Source organism: Cydia amplana, chromosome 23 (genome assembly GCF_948474715.1).
Source record: "Cydia amplana chromosome 23, ilCydAmpl1.1, whole genome shotgun sequence".
Taxonomy (NCBI): Eukaryota; Metazoa; Arthropoda; class Insecta; order Lepidoptera; family Tortricidae; genus Cydia; species Cydia amplana.
Genome location: NC_086091.1, coordinates 10264552 through 10282767, shown reverse-complemented (window position 1 = coordinate 10282767; position 18216 = coordinate 10264552). Strand labels below are relative to the sequence as shown.

The 18216-nt window shown below is 36.3% G+C and overlaps 1 protein-coding gene across 3 annotated transcripts in view; it reads right to left on the bottom strand.

Annotated features, from left to right (window-relative positions):
- Positions 1-1339: 1339 nt before the first annotated feature.
- Positions 1340-18216, bottom strand: part of LOC134658788 (nephrin) — a 297640-nt gene continuing 280763 nt past the window's right edge. For 2 of the 3 annotated variants that reach the window (XM_063514433.1, XM_063514435.1), the window contains 14 exons: positions 17535-17693; positions 16736-16867; positions 16341-16421; positions 15758-16046; positions 15147-15382; positions 14624-14732; positions 14136-14305; positions 12336-12506; positions 9522-9718; positions 8204-8369; positions 6101-6222; positions 5284-5410; positions 4490-4596; positions 1340-1795 (listed from right to left, as the gene is read on the bottom strand). In XM_063514433.1, the coding sequence (XP_063370503.1) occupies positions 1541-1795; positions 4490-4596; positions 5284-5410; positions 6101-6222; positions 8204-8369; positions 9522-9718; positions 12336-12506; positions 14136-14305; positions 14624-14732; positions 15147-15382; positions 15758-16046; positions 16341-16421; positions 16736-16867; positions 17535-17693 (2321 nt within the window). In that variant the 3' untranslated portion in view covers positions 1340-1540. Of the gene's footprint in view, positions 1796-4489; positions 4597-5283; positions 5411-6100; positions 6223-8203; positions 8370-9521; positions 9719-12335; positions 12507-12947; positions 13110-14135; positions 14306-14623; positions 14733-15146; positions 15383-15757; positions 16047-16340; positions 16422-16735; positions 16868-17534; positions 17694-18216 lie in introns of all 3 variants that reach the window. The other variant, XM_063514434.1, reaches the window with a different exon arrangement.

Genomic DNA, 18216 nt, shown 5'->3' with positions numbered 1-18216 from the left:
TTGAAACTAATTAAAATTATGCTATCAAAATAGAAACAGCAAAAATTCAATTTCATTTAATAACAATAAATGCAATATTCTGAATGATGTGTTTGGACAATCGAAATTTGATATTGATTTATTAAGTTTTTAATAAGAAATGTCATTTAGGTAAATAATAAATACTTATTTGACGATTTTCGATTGTCAAAACACTATCATTGAAGAATTCTAAAAACAAACGACGATCTAACCGCCGCTGGGCAAATTCAAAATTCTCCCATAAATTTTGTAAAAAGATCTAGATCAATTTCATTAACAATTAATAAGAAAATCTATTTCAAACTTAATCAAAAGAGATCCTTCGCGGGAATCGTTCGTATCAATTACAAATTACGTTAATTTCAATCAGCAAACATTTCGTAATGAAATCAATTATTAGTAAAATACTTTAAAATGATTACGATTTTGGACAATGAAATATTTTCAATAATTCGCTTAAGAGTGGACGTCAATTAAATTTACAATAATATTGATAAGTCAGTCAATCATTGAAGGGTTCGTTCAATAATGACGTAAGTATATCATTATTGAGGATTTGGCACTTCAAGTAAATTAGTTTTACAATACAATACCATTTCACGAAGTTAATTGCTAGGTGTTTATTTTCGAAACTTCTATTATTTCTAAATGACGTTAGAAATTTTAAATTCAATTATAGGTTATTCTGGCTAGACTTATTTAAGCTTCAGAGTATAAATAAATTTATAGATTAAGTACTTTGTAAAGTGTTTTATATTACAAATACCTAATTTACTTGAAATACCTATTGCAAAGTCAGCCATCTTATTAAAAAAGTACTATAAAAAAGTACATTACAAATAATTATGGAATAAAGATACGCTTATCAAATTGACCAATTGCTATGTAGAATATATGTCTACTAAACATATAGATAAAGAAGAAAATTTGTGAAGTATATAATATTTAATGATGGCATAAGAAGCAAGGTTATATTTTAAGTTGTCTTATTCCATAATAATTAAATAAATATCATAACCCTGCTTTCTTGTAGCTTGCCAAACAAGTTGACTTGAATTCATCATCATCATACTTACATTTTCATTCTTTTCTATTTATGGAAAAAGATGGCATGACTTTGCTTCCCAAGCCTTAGTTTCAAAATACAACAATGTAATTCGTCCATATAGGCTTTATCAACAAAATTGGATTTAAAATAGTCACCAAAATGTCCAGCAAGCGGTTCCATTTTAAATTCAATTTTATCTGATGAAAATAAACTAAAACGCAACAAGACCGATTTACACTTAAACTCTTGAATATTCGACTTGTGTCCTTCTTAGCACATTTCCAAGGTCACAAAATGGTCCTGTCACGTTTATTGTACCTATCGGCACATCGAAACCAAGATCAAAAGTCCTAGTACCACCGTACCAAAATCACTTACCGTCCTAACTACACTTATCACATTGAATAAATTTTTAAGTCTATCTACATTACCTAACTGTATTTACACAAACACTAACACTTATTCATAATTTTATACGACGTGCGTTTCACTTCTTTTGTTATATGATTCATCTATAGTAACGTTTTGTTTTTTGTTTTCTTTTCTAATGGTACCATATTGTGGTACGTCTGAGGTGAGGTTTTGCACTGTGAGGATTTGACTGGAGTTGCTTTGGGGCGTGCTTGAGGATATGGGGCTGCCGTATTGGTTTCCATATTTGTGTCTCGACGGGTCCTTTAGGATGGACTGTGGCTGCTTTGGCACTGGTGTTTGGGAGAGCTGGTGCTGTAACAAAATATTTTTGTTAGTCCGGCTAGTATAAAACACTGATTTAATCTCACACGATTTTTACACATTTTTCTTTGTTAAGACCCTTTTTTGTAAAAAAGAAAGTCTGGCTAAAGGTAAGAAGAGCAGCGTTGTGCTCACTTAACCTCACAAGTCCCAGAGTCATTTTTGCAGTTTTGAATTTGGAACCTTCTTTTATTCGATTATAGTTCAAAATTCGATTTGATTTTGTCCCGTTAAAAGGACATCGGGACTAAGGAGGTTCGAGGCACGTACACATTTCGCTTGCAGTTAGCAGCATACTAGGTATCTGTTCTGTGAGCGCTCTATTATTTATAGCACAAAATATGAGCCGGATGTAATCGTAGACATGAAAATATATGAGCTACAATCGTTATAATTATGTATGTTCAGCAACGCATTGTTTGCAAAACGCAGTCAACTAAAGATGTCGCGCCGAAGTTGGATGTTTTGTTTGCCAACAAAGCATGTTGCATTGTTTTGTAGCGACCAAACAAAACATTGCAACTTTGCTCTTTTTGCTCAAAACCAGATTCAGTTCACAGGAATTATCCAACACAATTTTTACCGACTTTCTTTCAGAAACATCAAGTAGGTGAAATAGTCGTACATTTGTTTTTGTCACTTTGTCTTTGTCTAAAAGCATCGATATTTTTGCCCATGTTCTTCAAGCCCAAAAATATCTGAATTAAAGTTTCATAAGACCATCAAATTTAATGGTTACAATATTTAATTAACCAAGCCTTTGTGAAAAAAATATTGAAGTTAAAAAAACCTGTTTATTTTTGGAGGCCATTTAATAATGTCCTATATCAGAGTGGCAAATACGTTGACAAATATTAGAACAAAGCATCTATTACTTATCAACATGTTTAAGTGCATGTTCAAATATTTTAGAGACCTTGGCCGCATCAATGTCCTACCTTATTCCCATACTACTTATAAACTTCCTAAAGAAAGGCCAGATCAAGAGCACCTTAAACCGACGAGCGTGTATGAGGAATGTTATGAAAGTAACGGAAGCGAAAGAGCTGTGTCAGGATCGTAGCATGTGGAAATACGTGGTCTTGCCTACCCCTCCGGGAAATAGGTGTGATTACCGGACCGATACATGTTCGGTCGGTTGTTTTAACTCGGTGTCATGTACTTATGTCGTCATGTTGTATCTCTTTTTTTATTGAATCCATTTGTGTAAACTGTGTTTTATGTTTCTTTCCTTTGTTTCTTTATTTTTGTCTGTTACCTTCCGTGATTATCTTTCAATTAATGGTCTCATCGGAAGATCAGCGCTGGAAGTCGCCAGCAACATGCTGAGATGGGGCTATTTCGTTACACTTTATTTTCACTATGTCCTTTTTGTGTAATTATGTGTATCGTCTGTGTGTTTACGAATACAAAACTATTCTATTCTATTCTTCTATTCTATTATATGTATGTATGGACTTAAACAGTCTATGTATTCAACTAGTTTAAATCTGAACGCAGCATCCAAAGACCTCTGTGTAATGAAGCTTAAACCGTCTCATTTTCGCCTAGCCGTCGTCAAAACGAGCTTAATTTCGTCTCCGGTAAGCCAGCGAGAGTTGGAGAAAATTAAATGAACATGAAATTAAATGTGCTTAAAATTTTAGTATCCAGATAACCTTGCGGTTAGGATGTCGCCTCGAGAGTTGAGTGGGTTTTGAAATGTGCTGGATTTATTCGTCCTTCACTAATTAGTTATTGTTTGGACTGTTTTTTTGTGAAAAGTAGTCATTGAAATTATTAAGTGCACGAATTCTAATAGAAATTATTTTGTTTGAAAGTTTAGATGTGAAAGGAAAAACCAAGATTTATGAGACTTTGCGCTTAAAGACCTTTCAGTTAGTCCATCTTAGTATTTTGAATCGTTAGTCCAGTCCAATACTTTATCGAGCTGATGCTGTTGTCGGCGGCAGATTGTAAAATCAGACAGATCGTAAAATTCCTATGTAATGTTTTGACGGTAGTCACATTAAACCAATATATAGATAGGTAGGATAATGTTCGTTAGGTTGCCTCAAGATGCCTGAATGACAAACTGTTCAGAAATAGATACATGGGACTCCGTGGACTCAGGGAATGAGACAATAATTTTCACGTTTCACGACATGCCTAGGAATATAATGAACTGCCGGATTTTTCTATCGGCCGCCGATATATACAAAGAGTCGCCGAATGGGCCTGTTCAGAATTATGCTGAGTTGGGTACATTTCGTGATGCACACTTATTGATTTCTTCTTTTCTTACTGTTTTTGTTGTCTGTACATGTCGGTACACATGTTTTGTGATCGTCACGAATAAAAATCTTTTATCTTTATCTTATCTTCCGAGGTTATGTTTATAAATTTTATATTAACCCATGGAGCACCCTAACCAGACACGTGTGCCAGTAACTAGTATAGGAGTTCCATACTACGGTAATTTTGGGGCGCTCCACGGGTTAAAGGAAAAAATGGAATAAGTTACGCTTCCGGCAGGACTTGAACCCCCCCCATCCTCCACAATCCGTGTGTTGCTCTTAACAAATTGAGCTACGGAAGCCTACCAGGACATCGCAAATCTTTCCATTCCTTCCTTTATGCATGTTACACGCCTTTGGGGTGGCGTAGGTACCTATAGCGTTATGTTTATAGTAGCCAAGGCCTCACCTGATTACACCCTGGATGTAGTACGGTGACGTCTGGTGGAGGCACGGGGGCCATTTTCTCGTTTCGTCGCCGCAGCGTGCCGCCTGCGGATTGCCGGTCCAAGGGGACTGTGGACAAAACAGTAATGTCAAAATCAGGTCGAAAAAGCACATAATACCTAAAAAATATAGATTCCTGGGAAAATGACCCAACATTTTGTTTTAAAATTTGAAATTTATTTGATTTAGCGCGTAGAATTTACCTGAGGGCCTATCGCAAACCACGTCTGACGTGTTGCCCCTCTATCGCACTTGTGAATTTGTAAGTAAGTGGAACAGGGAGGCAACACGTCGAACGTGATTCGCGGTAGACCCTCTGGTATAAAAAAGCTATTCGTTTAGGACGGCAAATATGAAACGTATAAAAGACCTTTAGATTGACAAGAAGATAGCAATAATATAAGTAAGTTTGAAGAGAAATAAACGATATAAGTAATAATCTAGAGCCCCATTTAGACGGATCAAGAACTTGCATGAATTTATAGTCGGCAATATATCGAATATTGCATGCAATGCAGGTTCTGGCGCTGTGTAAATGAGGCTTTAAGCAAGAATATAATCGATCATAGAGAACGTAGAACAAACGAACAATAGCGGAAGATCGTTAAAAAACTCTTTTGTACGATTAATCCACATTAGTGCAAACTAGACATGATTCTTTAACAAATAAATTATAAAAGTATCAATATTCTATACTTGCATTGATCACTGGCTGTTGAACCTACTAGTAGTTTGTCTGCTAATAAATGTTCTTACCATCAATTCCATAGCTCATGGGCGGACTCGCGACGTGAGAGGGAGACCCACTCATTCCATTCATCATGTGCTTCTGTAGCGGCGCTGCTCCGTACTGCTGAGGTGGGGTAGGAGTCCGTCCGGTTTGCTGCAAATAGTCATCATTTCATCAACCTATGTGAGGTTGACGAAGTATAAAGTGAGCCGATCTCTCGAACAAGTTTGAACAAGATCGGCTCACTTTATATTTCGTTAACTTTACACTCACCAAAGTACATAGGTACCTAATTTTTGAATATGTATAGTCTGTTGGGGATATAGCCTCATGCATTCTTTTGAGATGGAGAGGTTTAATTACGATGATTTCTTTATCGAAAATAAAATAAAACTAATAAAATAAAAATAAGGTCGAATTGATAACCTCCTCCTTTTTTAAAGTCAGTTAAAAAGAAATGATTTTTTTTAATCACGAAAAACTTATTGATTCTAGGTATCACTGATTTGGAAGCACGCCGTATTCGGCTACGTATCGAAATTAACAAGGTAAATAATAATCTTTGCTCGAGAAATAGACTGGGAATAAATCCTGACTGGAAATAAATACTTACACATTAATTTGGGTCTATTTGCTTGGCTCAAGTCTATAAAGAAATAACCATATTAATCTACTTTGCCTTTCACTCAAAGCCTTTTTTTTGAGTTTTGTTCATAAGTTTAAGTCAAAATTGCTGCTAATTTATCCGCACGTTATCTTCAATACGATCTTCGTCGAATAAGTGCCAGTTGCACCATCCGCACTGTTCCTTTACTTCAAAGTTTATAAGCTGAGAGAACTTACCTGTTGCTGCAAGTACTCGCCGATAAGAGGCGGGTAGGAGAGGTAGCGGTCGGAAGCCATGTTGTAGTAGGAGCCATCCAGCGGTGGCATGGGCGATGGTGCAGGCACGTAGTTTTGCTTTCCTGTCGACAATAAATTGTGTTAGTTTGAAAGTTTGAATTGAAGTGACACTTAAAATATACGTATAGTATGGAACTCACTTCCTGCAAATCTATTTTGAGCCATCTATAACTTGGATCTTTTAAATCGAGAGTGAACATCTTTTAGGTAAGCATGCTTTAACTTAGTTACATCGGCACTTATAGTACGAATTTTCTGAGATGTTTTTTTCGCCTCATACCTTTATCTGTTAAAGTTTAACGTACACGTACGTATACTATATATACATTTAACAGTTAAACAAAAGCCTGTGTTTAATTTGTTATAAGCAGAGCAGTTTGCTCCCGTCTTAGGCACGTTGCAAAGTAACTATGTCGTTTAAAAAGCAACAGTATCGACTTATTATTAAGGTTCAAAATGTAACAGCTTATTCGAGATATTATGTAACATTTAATTATCAACATTACAATCAAAAAACATTAAAGTAGGTACACACAATAAATAGACACAATCACCAAAAATATTTAAAACTAAGAAATATACTAGAAATAACCTTAACTATAAATACAACTAAACCTACTCATAAAAACTAATCAAACAACCCACCCCGCATCGCCCCCGATGCAAAGGTGCCCATCACGCTAGCTGCGTTTCCGCGTTGAACCGCGATGGACAACCTCTGCGCCAGGAACGACCCGGAGCGGGGGTCGAGGCCTCTCTCCTGCAAGCGACGCCCCAGCTCCCCAAGAAAGGTTTTCGCCTCCGCGCACCAGCACCCAGATGTCTCCACAGCCAGAGGAACGAACAAGTAATTCGTTAGCCCCGAATACTTGTCCCTCTTTAGGGACGCCGCCTGCTCAGCGGCTGCTCCTGCCGACCGCACAGTGCGGCCAAGGTGACTGGCGGCAAATGTGCTGACGCAGGTGGCGTCCCACAAAAGGCACTTCCCTTTCTCCCACGGCACCAGAGTTAAACCGTCCGGCCTTTTGCCATCTGACCGACTAAGGCCCGGCGGCTCCAGCACACACGGGACATTGGCTGACACCAACGCCCTTCGAACAATGTCGTTCAACGCGTGGTGACGTGGGAACCTCCCCGCGCACCGGCAACAGCTCAAAGCATGGTGCCCGCTGCTCTCCACCATGGACCCGCAGATGCATAGATGTGGTTGACAAACATCGCAGCCCAGACGAAGAGCAACGGCCACCCGCAGCGAGTCATTGTCGAGCAGGGTGCCTAAGTTCGGGGAGGGAAGGGCGTGCAACCAAGCCCCAGATTCCGGTGCCGAAGCCGCGTTCAGCCTGGCTCTATCCGCGCCAGAAGCCTTCTCCAAAAGACGGTCAAACAGACGCTTAATGCCGACTTCGTCCCACAAACGCTGACGGAACGGCTGTTCAGGCATTGACACACCCGGGTTGAGAGCCCCCCAGGCCGACAACGCATCGGAAGCGAAAGGTATTTCCGCCTTGCCACCATCTATGGATAAAATCCTAGTGACAAGGTCCACGGCCCCCGCCGCCGATGCCAGGAAGGCCGGAAGACACACATCCCGCACGCGCCGTATGCCAATTCCGCCACTCCGAATAGGCAACGAAGCCAAGTCCCACTGGTCCGGATTTAGAGAGACATTCAGCACACCCTCAGCACACTCCTTCACCACCAGGTCGAATGAGTCCATGTGGCCGGGGTGCAGCCAGGCAGGTACCGTACGCAAAAAGTACGTCACCTTGGGAACGGCAAAGCAGGACCTCAACAAAGTAAGTGCCACGTGAGCCGAGAGCATTTTCAGCCTCTCCCCAGCGGACCTAAGAAGCTGCTCTCTCACCTCGAAGGCTTCAGGTATAGCTGCGGGGAACACGGGAGACCCCAAAAGGTTAAAATATTATATATATGGATATTATGTTTTGGTAATGTCGAGAATACACAGCGTTCATATTATACTCGTACTATCAGGAGAGATTATGTTCAAACGCTTACCTGTTCTCGATAAAAACAATATCTTACCTGCACTACGGCCAAGCGTGCTATGCCCGCTCATATCCTTATGCCTATGCGGATGCGGCAGGGTCCTAGCATGATCCCCTTCATACACGGCATAGTTCGGAGGGGGGTAGTCCAATGGCGGGGGGATGACTAAACCCTGGTCGTCCATTAGGTAGGCGTCGGTTTGCTGAAGGAATAAAGTAGTTTAGAAATTGTTTTTTATTCTCATCTTATTTATATTAAGAGCTGTGCTCTCGTTGATGCATCACTAACTTATGTACCAAAGGTGAGGTCACCAGTTGCCCACGAACGCTGTAAAGTGTTCGAAACGTCGGGATGTAGAATATATACAATATACGCGATATAAACCGATTTCATAGTTTTATTTCATGAGTAACTATCGCGGTAACCGAAGACAATATTGCTAAAGGTGAATTTACGGTAGGTAGTTTTTCTAAAGGGTCACGTCTGCCGCATGTAGCCGGATAGGCTAGTATAGCCACCAAGTGGATGCCTCAAGATAAGCGCGGATGTTTGAGGGCCCAGAGATGAAGGGACTTAGACACCTTCATTAGTAACTGGCCGGAAAAAGCACAACAACGGCAAAAATAAATGGAAATCAAGGGGAGAGGCATTTGCCTAGCAATGAGACACTACTCATCATCATCTTACTCGCGTTGTCCCGGCATTTTGCCACGGCTCATGGGAGCCTGGGGTTCGCATGGCACCTAATCCCAGGAATTGGCGTGGGCACTAGTTTTTACAAAAGCGACTGCCATCTGACCTTCCTCACAATGTTGATGTGTGGAATAGGACACTCTACTAAGGGCTAAGAAACAAGCAACAACGGTTGCACTCCGGGGGTGCCGATAGAAGTGAAAACTCACCTCACTATGTTACCGACGCCCGGTAACACGATACATACGTTTAGCGGAGGTATTCTATTTATTTATTATATATTATTATCATTCTCAAATAAGATCACACTTTTTTATTGACATGTTTATTTACATACTGCCATGACAACGTCAAATTATTTGAACATAGGTAAAGAGTCTTGAAAAGGAGTCCGCAACATAAATGTCAAATAACATTGAGTTTTTCTTTATTGATTTAAATGCCATTTAAATTATGAGTGGCCACCTTACGGGGCTTACGGTCACGTGATCGCCTTACGCCCCTTATGGTCACGTGATCGCCTCACGCTGCTCGAGTTTATCATTTTTTCCCCACCTCAAAAAGTGCCCAGCGCCGCTAAAGAAGTTTTCACTTCAAAAAAAAGTATAACCAATAGGTACCATGAACTGCAACATTGATAAGGTATGATAATGAGTCTCACCTGCAGCATATGTCTGTTCGGCATACTCGGCACCTCAGGTATCGGCGGCGGCTGTCTATCATCCATCCCCTCATCTTGTGAATACGTTTCTGACTTCTCGGATACTGAACTCAACGTCTCTCCCGTCATAGTGTCGTTGTAGGAGGATGGTGCGTACATCTCTATCGTTGCTGATTTTGAAGCTTGGCCCGCTTGTTCTATGAAAGATATTGGAAGTTAGAGGTGAGATTTATGAATAGAGATGAAAATATGAGGTGAAATTTGTGATTGAGCTTTACATATTACAAAATAAACACTAAAAGCAGATTTTGGGGGTGCAAAAAATGAAACTAGGGTTTTTTCCTGGAATATCTCGATCAACGTTGGGCTCGACGTTAATTATATGCGCATATGGAATATAGTACAAAATATAAGCTTTTTCCTATTATAATGATTGATGATGATGATTCTAGAGTGTAGGTAACGGTTGTATTCGAACAATGCTTCTAAGAGATCACTGCGGTACGATAACGGTCTGTCAGTATCAAAAGTGTAATTTCTTCAACCAAAAACGTCACTTTTGACACTGACAGATCGGTATCGTACCAGTGATCTCTTAGAAGCATTGTTCGAATTGGGCTGTAAGGTATTATCAGTCATCTAAACGATAATGAAATTATTGAACAAATGCATACTAATAAACTGCATATAAATTCAAATATCCGTAAGCGCTATTCGTCATTAATAATTTCAATTACCTACTCTAAATTAGTGCAACCAAACCACTTCAGTGGTATAAACAAATTTCAATACGAAATTAATTATTTTGGCATAACTTTGCGAAGGTTTAAAGTGCGGTATTCAGATTTTTGAATTTGTTAAATTTTTAATATTGTTATGATACGACACCATCATGATATCATTAAATGTACCATTAGTGCAAAGCATAATTGCACGAGTCACAGTTACCTACAGCAACAATATTAAACAAACTCTTAAATCATTCAATAATACACAACTTTGGGAACAAATAAAATATATGACATCCATTTCAGTTTATCATTCAATAATCTTAAAATATTTTATAATCTGAATACCGTTCTTAGAGGCCGCTTCTGTGTAACATATTGTTAAGGCTCCGTTAACGATTTTAGAGCCAAAATGTAAAATTGATAGATTTAGTCGTTGAAATTGTACTCCTTTTGTTACTTAATATCTAAATAACAAGTATTGGTTTCTATTAACACGTCTTCTCATCTTGCCTATTAATAATAAGGTCCCGAGCGTGCGTCACCGGCAATATATGACAAGAAGGGGCAGTTTTTAAAAATTCATCAAAAAATAATAGTTATAAATTATAAAAAATTATGTATAAGAACAGTTTCAGGAAATGTTGTAGATTGTTTAAGTATCAAAATTACGTTGAAATTAAGTCGATTTTCACGAAAAATGTTCACTTGTTATGAAGTAATTTCTGGTGAAAATTGATTTCGTCTAACTTTCATTTACTCTTGTTCAATATCATATAACAGAAATGTAGTCTATGCAAGTTGGAGTATAGGATATGTGTAATACATAATTACCATTTTTAGCAGTTCAAACTTTACGGAATTTACAAATAAGATCGACTAAATCAGTGCTTTACGCGCGTTTACCTAAACGTCCATCAGAAAAAAAATCATTACTAATTTAGTGAGTCAGTTTTCAAAAAAATGATCTGTACAAATGCAAGATAAGAAGACGTGCTAATAGATACCAGTACTTGCTATTTCTATTACGTAACAGAAGGTGTACAATTTCATCGACTAAATCTATCAATTTTACATTTTTGCGCCTAAAATCGATACCGGCCTCTTAAGGTTTTGTTACGTTGTGCGAAATGCAATCAAAGTCAATAAAAATTGATGTCCAGAATCGGCTTCCTAGTGTGCAGAAAATACATGAAGCATCATGATTGAGTGCAATGCCAGAGGGTAATCAATTAAATCAGATTATCTACGTTCACAGTCGAATAAACTAATCGACATGAGAATCATTAAGTGCAAACGCAAGGGGTTGAAATTTGAACGCTGACGGGGGTGAAATTAGGTTGATAGTCGCTTGTGTGTGTTGAAACTTTATGGTTTCTTTTTGCAGTGTAAGCATTTTAGCATGGAGTTTGCATTGAGTACTCAGTAGTCTCTTTTTTTTATTAATAAAATAAACTTGTTTACGACTAATACCTTAACGACATTTAAAGGCACTATAAAGAGTATTTTATATATCTGATCATGACGACATAGACTCTAGAGCATTGTCAATAAAATATATTTTAAATTGCCTGAACAATTTTTTTGCTCTAAGACAATGGTAAGATAATGGTATACGGTCTGCAAAAGCATTAAATTTTAATGAAGGTTCAGAGCGGAATCAATATTAATTAAGCCTAAATCAATGTTAATTTAACGTAATATATGCAGTGCATATTAATGGAAAAGAAAATTGGAAGAAAAATGAGATTGGTTCATTATTCTAATAGGCTGTTAACTGACGAGATGAATTGTTTCACGATAACCACTTATTATCTTTCAAACAAATAAATAATAAAAGTAGCTTATAGGAACTACAACACAGAAACTATACATTTTAGAAACATTACTACCTACTTAACAATTATAACTTAAAAGTCACAACACAAAAAATATACATCAATCCAAAGCTTTGCACAATTTTACTCAATTCTGCGGAAATAAGTAAAAAAAAATGTTGATATGAAAATAATCAATTAACAAAAAAATTATGAAAATGTATATTGTCAAAGCTTTAGAATAAATAAAAAAAAACAAAGAAACTCACCTTTCAACCGTCTAGATCGGCGTTTAAAAACAAAACAAGCGACTAACGCAGCATTAACCAAGACTAGAAGTGCCCCTGTGATAGACACATAGACAACTACGCTCTTCGACACGTCGGCCGTTTCTACATATTCTGTGGTCACTACGTTCAACTCGCCTACTTCTGAAGAAGCTTTAAAGAAAATAAATAAAACAAATCAGCAAATTAATAGTGGAAGCTTTTTTAAAATATCTTTATTGGCAGTCTGTATAATAATACCTACTTATTAGAAAATCTGTTAAATTTCTTATGAACAATAATTCGAGCAAAGAAACTCACGTTATTAGGTCTAAAAAGGTCCATGGTTATAAACCAAAACATGCCTAACAGTTTTTGACACAAAATAAACGTGATTTGTCTGAATCATATGGCAGTTTTGTATCTAAAGTGACCCATGATTCAAAAGTATGTATTTTCGATTAAACAAAGCAAAAATATTAAATGTAACTTTAGTAAAATCGACTAAAAGTAAAGCTGCCACTAAAGATCCTTTAAAATTCTACAAGCACATTAAAATAGACAACGATTCTAAAAGTTTACAACTAAACACATCAAAAACATCAAACATCACACCTCTGATCCTTTTATTAGTCCTCCTATGCAGACAGAAACCAATCAGCAGTACATTCAGCAGAATCAACGCAGTACCAACAATGGTACCGGTTATGATGAATACGCCAGGCACATTGTAGTTGTATTCTTCTGAACTTGAATGTACTGATGATGGGACGAAGTCTGATGCGTGGAAAAAAGTTGGGATATTTCATTAAAACATGTTTAACTGAACTTTCAATTGGTAAAAGTTTTAATTAAGGAAATAATTAAAAGTCACATTTTCAACTTTTACATATGGTTAAAAATTAGGGGTTTATGTTCCACTGCTCAGCATTAGGTATTTTTACGTTTTAAGAATATTTTACCAAAACCACAATTAATTTTCAGAATGTGTACTTTACATTGTATAGAAAAAATTAATTAGATTTAATTAGTTCTTAGACAACTTTTTAAAATATGTAATTAAACAAAATGATAAGTAGAATACAGATTTTATAAGATATACCTATACCAGTTTCTATTTTTTTATTATAGTAATTTGAATTAAGAGGTTTATTGAAATAGTTTTCTTCTTGATTTAATTATAATCATAAAGCTAAATGTAAAAATTTCAGTGAGTATACTTTATAGGTACATAACAACTTCTTTATAATTGCTATACATTAATTACACTAAGAAAATTAACTCCTCTCACCCGTGGAGCTTTTCTTAATAATTTATGCCCTTTCCTTAATTATTTACTAAGATTTCTTTGAGAAAAACCATCAAACGGAATGGTAATTCTTTGAAGTGTTTCTAATTATTTTTAAGTTAATAACCTTCAACTGAGCCATAGTAATTGTTTCTTTGGAAGCCCTAGTCCTTTTTTTAAATATTTACACGGATAAGGAAATCGAATGTTGAAATTATTTTTTATTAAAAAAGTTTTTCTTTTTCATTTAAGCATTCGTCATTTCAAACTTAAAAGAATGACAACAAAATCCACGTGACTAGTTCGACCAATGATAATACATAATTTCATAAATACAAAATGTAGATACTCTCTATACATTATTATGCAGTCTACCTATATCAGTGAAATGCATGAACTTTCTTGTTATTAAAGGAGTTTTATTTTATTTTTAAAGGATTTATTTTAACAATTAAAGCAGTGGAACATAAAGTTTATTATATTCCAATCAAATATATAAAAGTTAGGATACTTACTAAGTGTTGTAGCTTTAGTATCATCAGGCCTATATTTGCTCTGTCCTATTTTGTTAAGCGCCATAACGGAGAAAACGTAATCTGTATTCTTTTCTAGTCCACCGATAGTATACGACGTTGCGTTTCTTGGTGATACGTCTTCGTATCTGTATGTTTCTTCATAAGGTTTGCTGAAAATTGAATTAAAAGTATTTAACCTTGTAGTGCATTTATCAAGTACGGCAGCGACCATATATCATTTAGTTTACTACGTTTAGTGTACGTCAGTGTATTTTTAACAGCGGAGTGGACCTTATGGGGTCATGAAAAATTGCTAATCTAATGGTCAAAATATGAAAAATACGTGCCAATGACCTATACTGCAGTGTATCCGTGCGGATTGGACAGCCCTGGTGCATAAAGCAACGACCCCCAATAATGACGACATAAGAAAAACGACAAGTAGCTTTTAAGATTAATTAATTATAATATTAAATTTGAAAACTTACCGATATCTAAGTCTAAACCAAGTCGTAAGTCCACCATCAAACCCTGGTACCCATTCCAAAGTCACTGAGTTGTATGTTACGTTTGTCACCGATATTGACATCACTTGATCTGAAAGCAAAATCAACGATTAAAAAAAGAAAATATAATTTAAAATAATGTAAACCCTATAATAGTCATGTGATAATTACTAAAAACAATTAGTTATACAGATTTCCTTCTTATAAAAAGTGTGGAACTAGTACTGACACTTTGAATTGGTTTTTGGACTATAAATAAATTACTAGTAATATTAATGCAAAGTAAAATTTTACTGTACATTTATCTAAAAAAATTTGGTCCCATTTACCAGGGCAGATACTTTGGGCGAATTTTTATGATTGAAAATGTAATGAACAAGAGATTGAATTGATCCGAACCAGAAACAGAATTGTTGAAAAATCATAAAAAACTGTAATTTAATAGATAATTATGAGTTACAAGATCCTATTAAAATTAAAACAACACGAGATTTACTCCACTTACCTGGTGCACTAGTGATATCCAACTTAACCTTAGCCGTATCAAATCCCAGCTCATTTCTAGCATCACATACATAAGAACCATAATCTGACGAAGAAACGTCGTTAATCAGAAGTATGGACATGTACGTCACTGGGTCAATTTTGTGGTATTCAGCGTAGTATTTGGTGGAAGTGTTTACTGGTAACTTTGCTCCACTTTTGGACCATGTGAAATTTGGTGCTGGAGCTGATTTGCACCTAAATAAAGATATTAATGTTAGCGCTACTTTAAAGAAAGCAAATAACAAAATATATTTAACTAAATTTTGATATATTGACGAATCACGTTTAATTATCAAAAATGATATATACATTCTTTGTCAATAAAAAATATTGATGCTATTCAGAATTATAATAGCAAAAGATGATTGGGAACGATTGGACATGAAAGTAATAAATACATTAACATTTCCTACTTTAATTGAAATCAGTGTAACGAAAGCAGATAATTTGTACAAAGTAATATTGCTGTAAGTTTTACTTCATTGAGCATCTTTAGCATTATATTATTATTTTCTTCAATTTTCTATTTGATGTTAATTTTGGAAATAAATATTATCAAAGTATACGTACTTGCAAATCAGTCTTCCAACTTGTCCAACATTTGAAGCAGACTTGCTCAAATTCGGAGCTGTATCCATCGTTGGCTGAGTCTTCACTACTAACATTACTTCTTGCTTACTCTCTCTTTCACCTATACCATTGTTTACAATACATTCGAAATTGCCTACGTCATCTTTGGTAGCTTGATTTATAACTAAATAACTAGTAAGATTCTTTGAGTCGAAACTGCTTGATGTTCTTGATTTGAAGTTGTAGTCTTTTCGCTCCCATCGAATATGTTCGGCAGTGAGAGGGTTACCTGAGGAATGATAAAGTAGCGTTTACCTTCTTTTTTAAAAGCATAACGAAGAAAACCAGGTGCTGCTTTATATGTGGTACCATTTTATTCATAAAATCAACTTAATCAACTAGAAAACTATAAAGAATAGAGGACCCAGAATTGAGCCTTGGGGCAGCAATAAGTAGCCAGAATATTAGTCATGAAATATTTAACAGTGCGGTCAAAAATGTGCTCAATATGTTTTTTTTTTAATTGAAGTTTAATGTGGATACTTCGCTTCTCTTGGTAAATGCTGTAAATGCTATAACTTACCAGTAGCAGTGCAAGCGAGTGTGGCGTCTTCACCAGAATTTCGTATTTCATTTTGACTGACCGATACTACACTGGCTGAATCTGTAATAAAAAAATAGTTACTACGTTTCCCGCTACAAACGTATTTTGCGTGATCCCTTCAGAATTTAACTATAATATATTGTCTACATTCATGATAATTTTTGTTTTAAAATATGAGTCCCCTTATTGACTGGAGCACTCCTAAGCAAAAAAAATAATTGCGTAATCAAAACTTTCCTGTCTTTCCTCGCAGGACTAAACCGAAATACCGAACATAAATCGTCTCAATCGATTAAACAGTTTAGGCGTGTAACAGACAAATAGTGTTACTTTCACATCTATAATATATTAGTAAAAATATTCTTTAAACTTACAATGAACTGAAACGCTGATGTTAGCAGTGGCGGCGCCCTGAGAGTTGACAGCTTCGCAAGTGTATACTCCGGCATCGTTGCGAGACAGCCGAGTTATATTCAGCATGGAGCCTTCGGATATTATGCGATCGCCTGTTGGAACAAATAAGTCATTAATACCATTATAAACTAAAATTAATATTGATGACCTAAAAGTGACCAAAGATCTTTAGATACAAACCAGCATTCGTGAAAGCAGCTATGGGCTAAGCGCCCCAATTTCTAGATTATATGTAATCTTTGAAAGGCCAGGCATCTTTATCCATACTTTAAGGGCTTTATGAACTTGAACCACTAATTATTTAGAGGGATCCGAATCCTAAAGGTATTCTGACTGATATACTGAGAGAGATGGTCCTCCACTCGTGGCAAGTTCAATTTATTGAGAACCATAAATAACAAAAGAAAAAAGCTTGAAAATCTACTACGACACGAAAACGACAAATTCATCAAGAACATGACTGAAGCATAAAATAATTCAGAGAACATAAGGAAGGCGTACATGGATTAAATAAATGGAAATGTCAACGTTGTGTCGTATGAGGCTGTCAACGTGAAGGTAGAGGACAGACATATTGTATTGCTCAACCGTCAAGAGCCCGACACTAATACAATACAATACAAATACTCTTTGCACACCTCAATAAAAGAAAACAAAACAATACAAAAGAAAACAGAAACACAAGCAGAGGTAAACAACAGGCGGCGGGCGGTAAATAATGACGATTAGAAAAAGTTTTCATTTGTTTACTGGACTTACTTGCACTGCTGTACGACGACTGCGTGATAGGCTGGCCATCTTTAGTCCAAGTATACGTGATGCTGCCAGGGTTTCCATCAGCTCGTAACACGATGATGAGAGGCTCGTTCTCAACGCCTACGGTGGTGGGGGGAGTGTTCTCGTCGAAGATTGGCGCGTCTGTTGGAATTAGTTATATGATTTTATAAATATATTTGTTTACATGTGGACCCCGTGTAAACGTTAGTTTTGTACACGGAAAGAATCTAAGTTTTATAAATTTAATAATATATTTATTTACATGTGTCAAAGTAACCCATAATTGCGTGTATTTTAATACGACCCGTGTAAACGTTAGTTTTATACACGGAAAGGATTCAAGTTTTATTTTTGTAAGCACGCACGAAAATATATTGCTCAAAAAATATAACAGCAAAAACAAACGCCGTTGTTTGTAGTTGTCAGTTTGGATAGAAATACAGATTTAAAAAATAACTTTAAAACTGAATACGAGGTAAAAAAATGCTGGATTATGTTGTGTACGACGGCCGAGAGATCTGCTTGCATTAACAATGCAGAATATCGAAATTGTGGCAGTTGTTGCCGATTTTTTGTTACATCGATATTTGTAATCCATTGTATATTATCCGAAATTCTGCAGGTGAATTGGTAGTATATTTCCACGCAAGTAATAAATACTTAC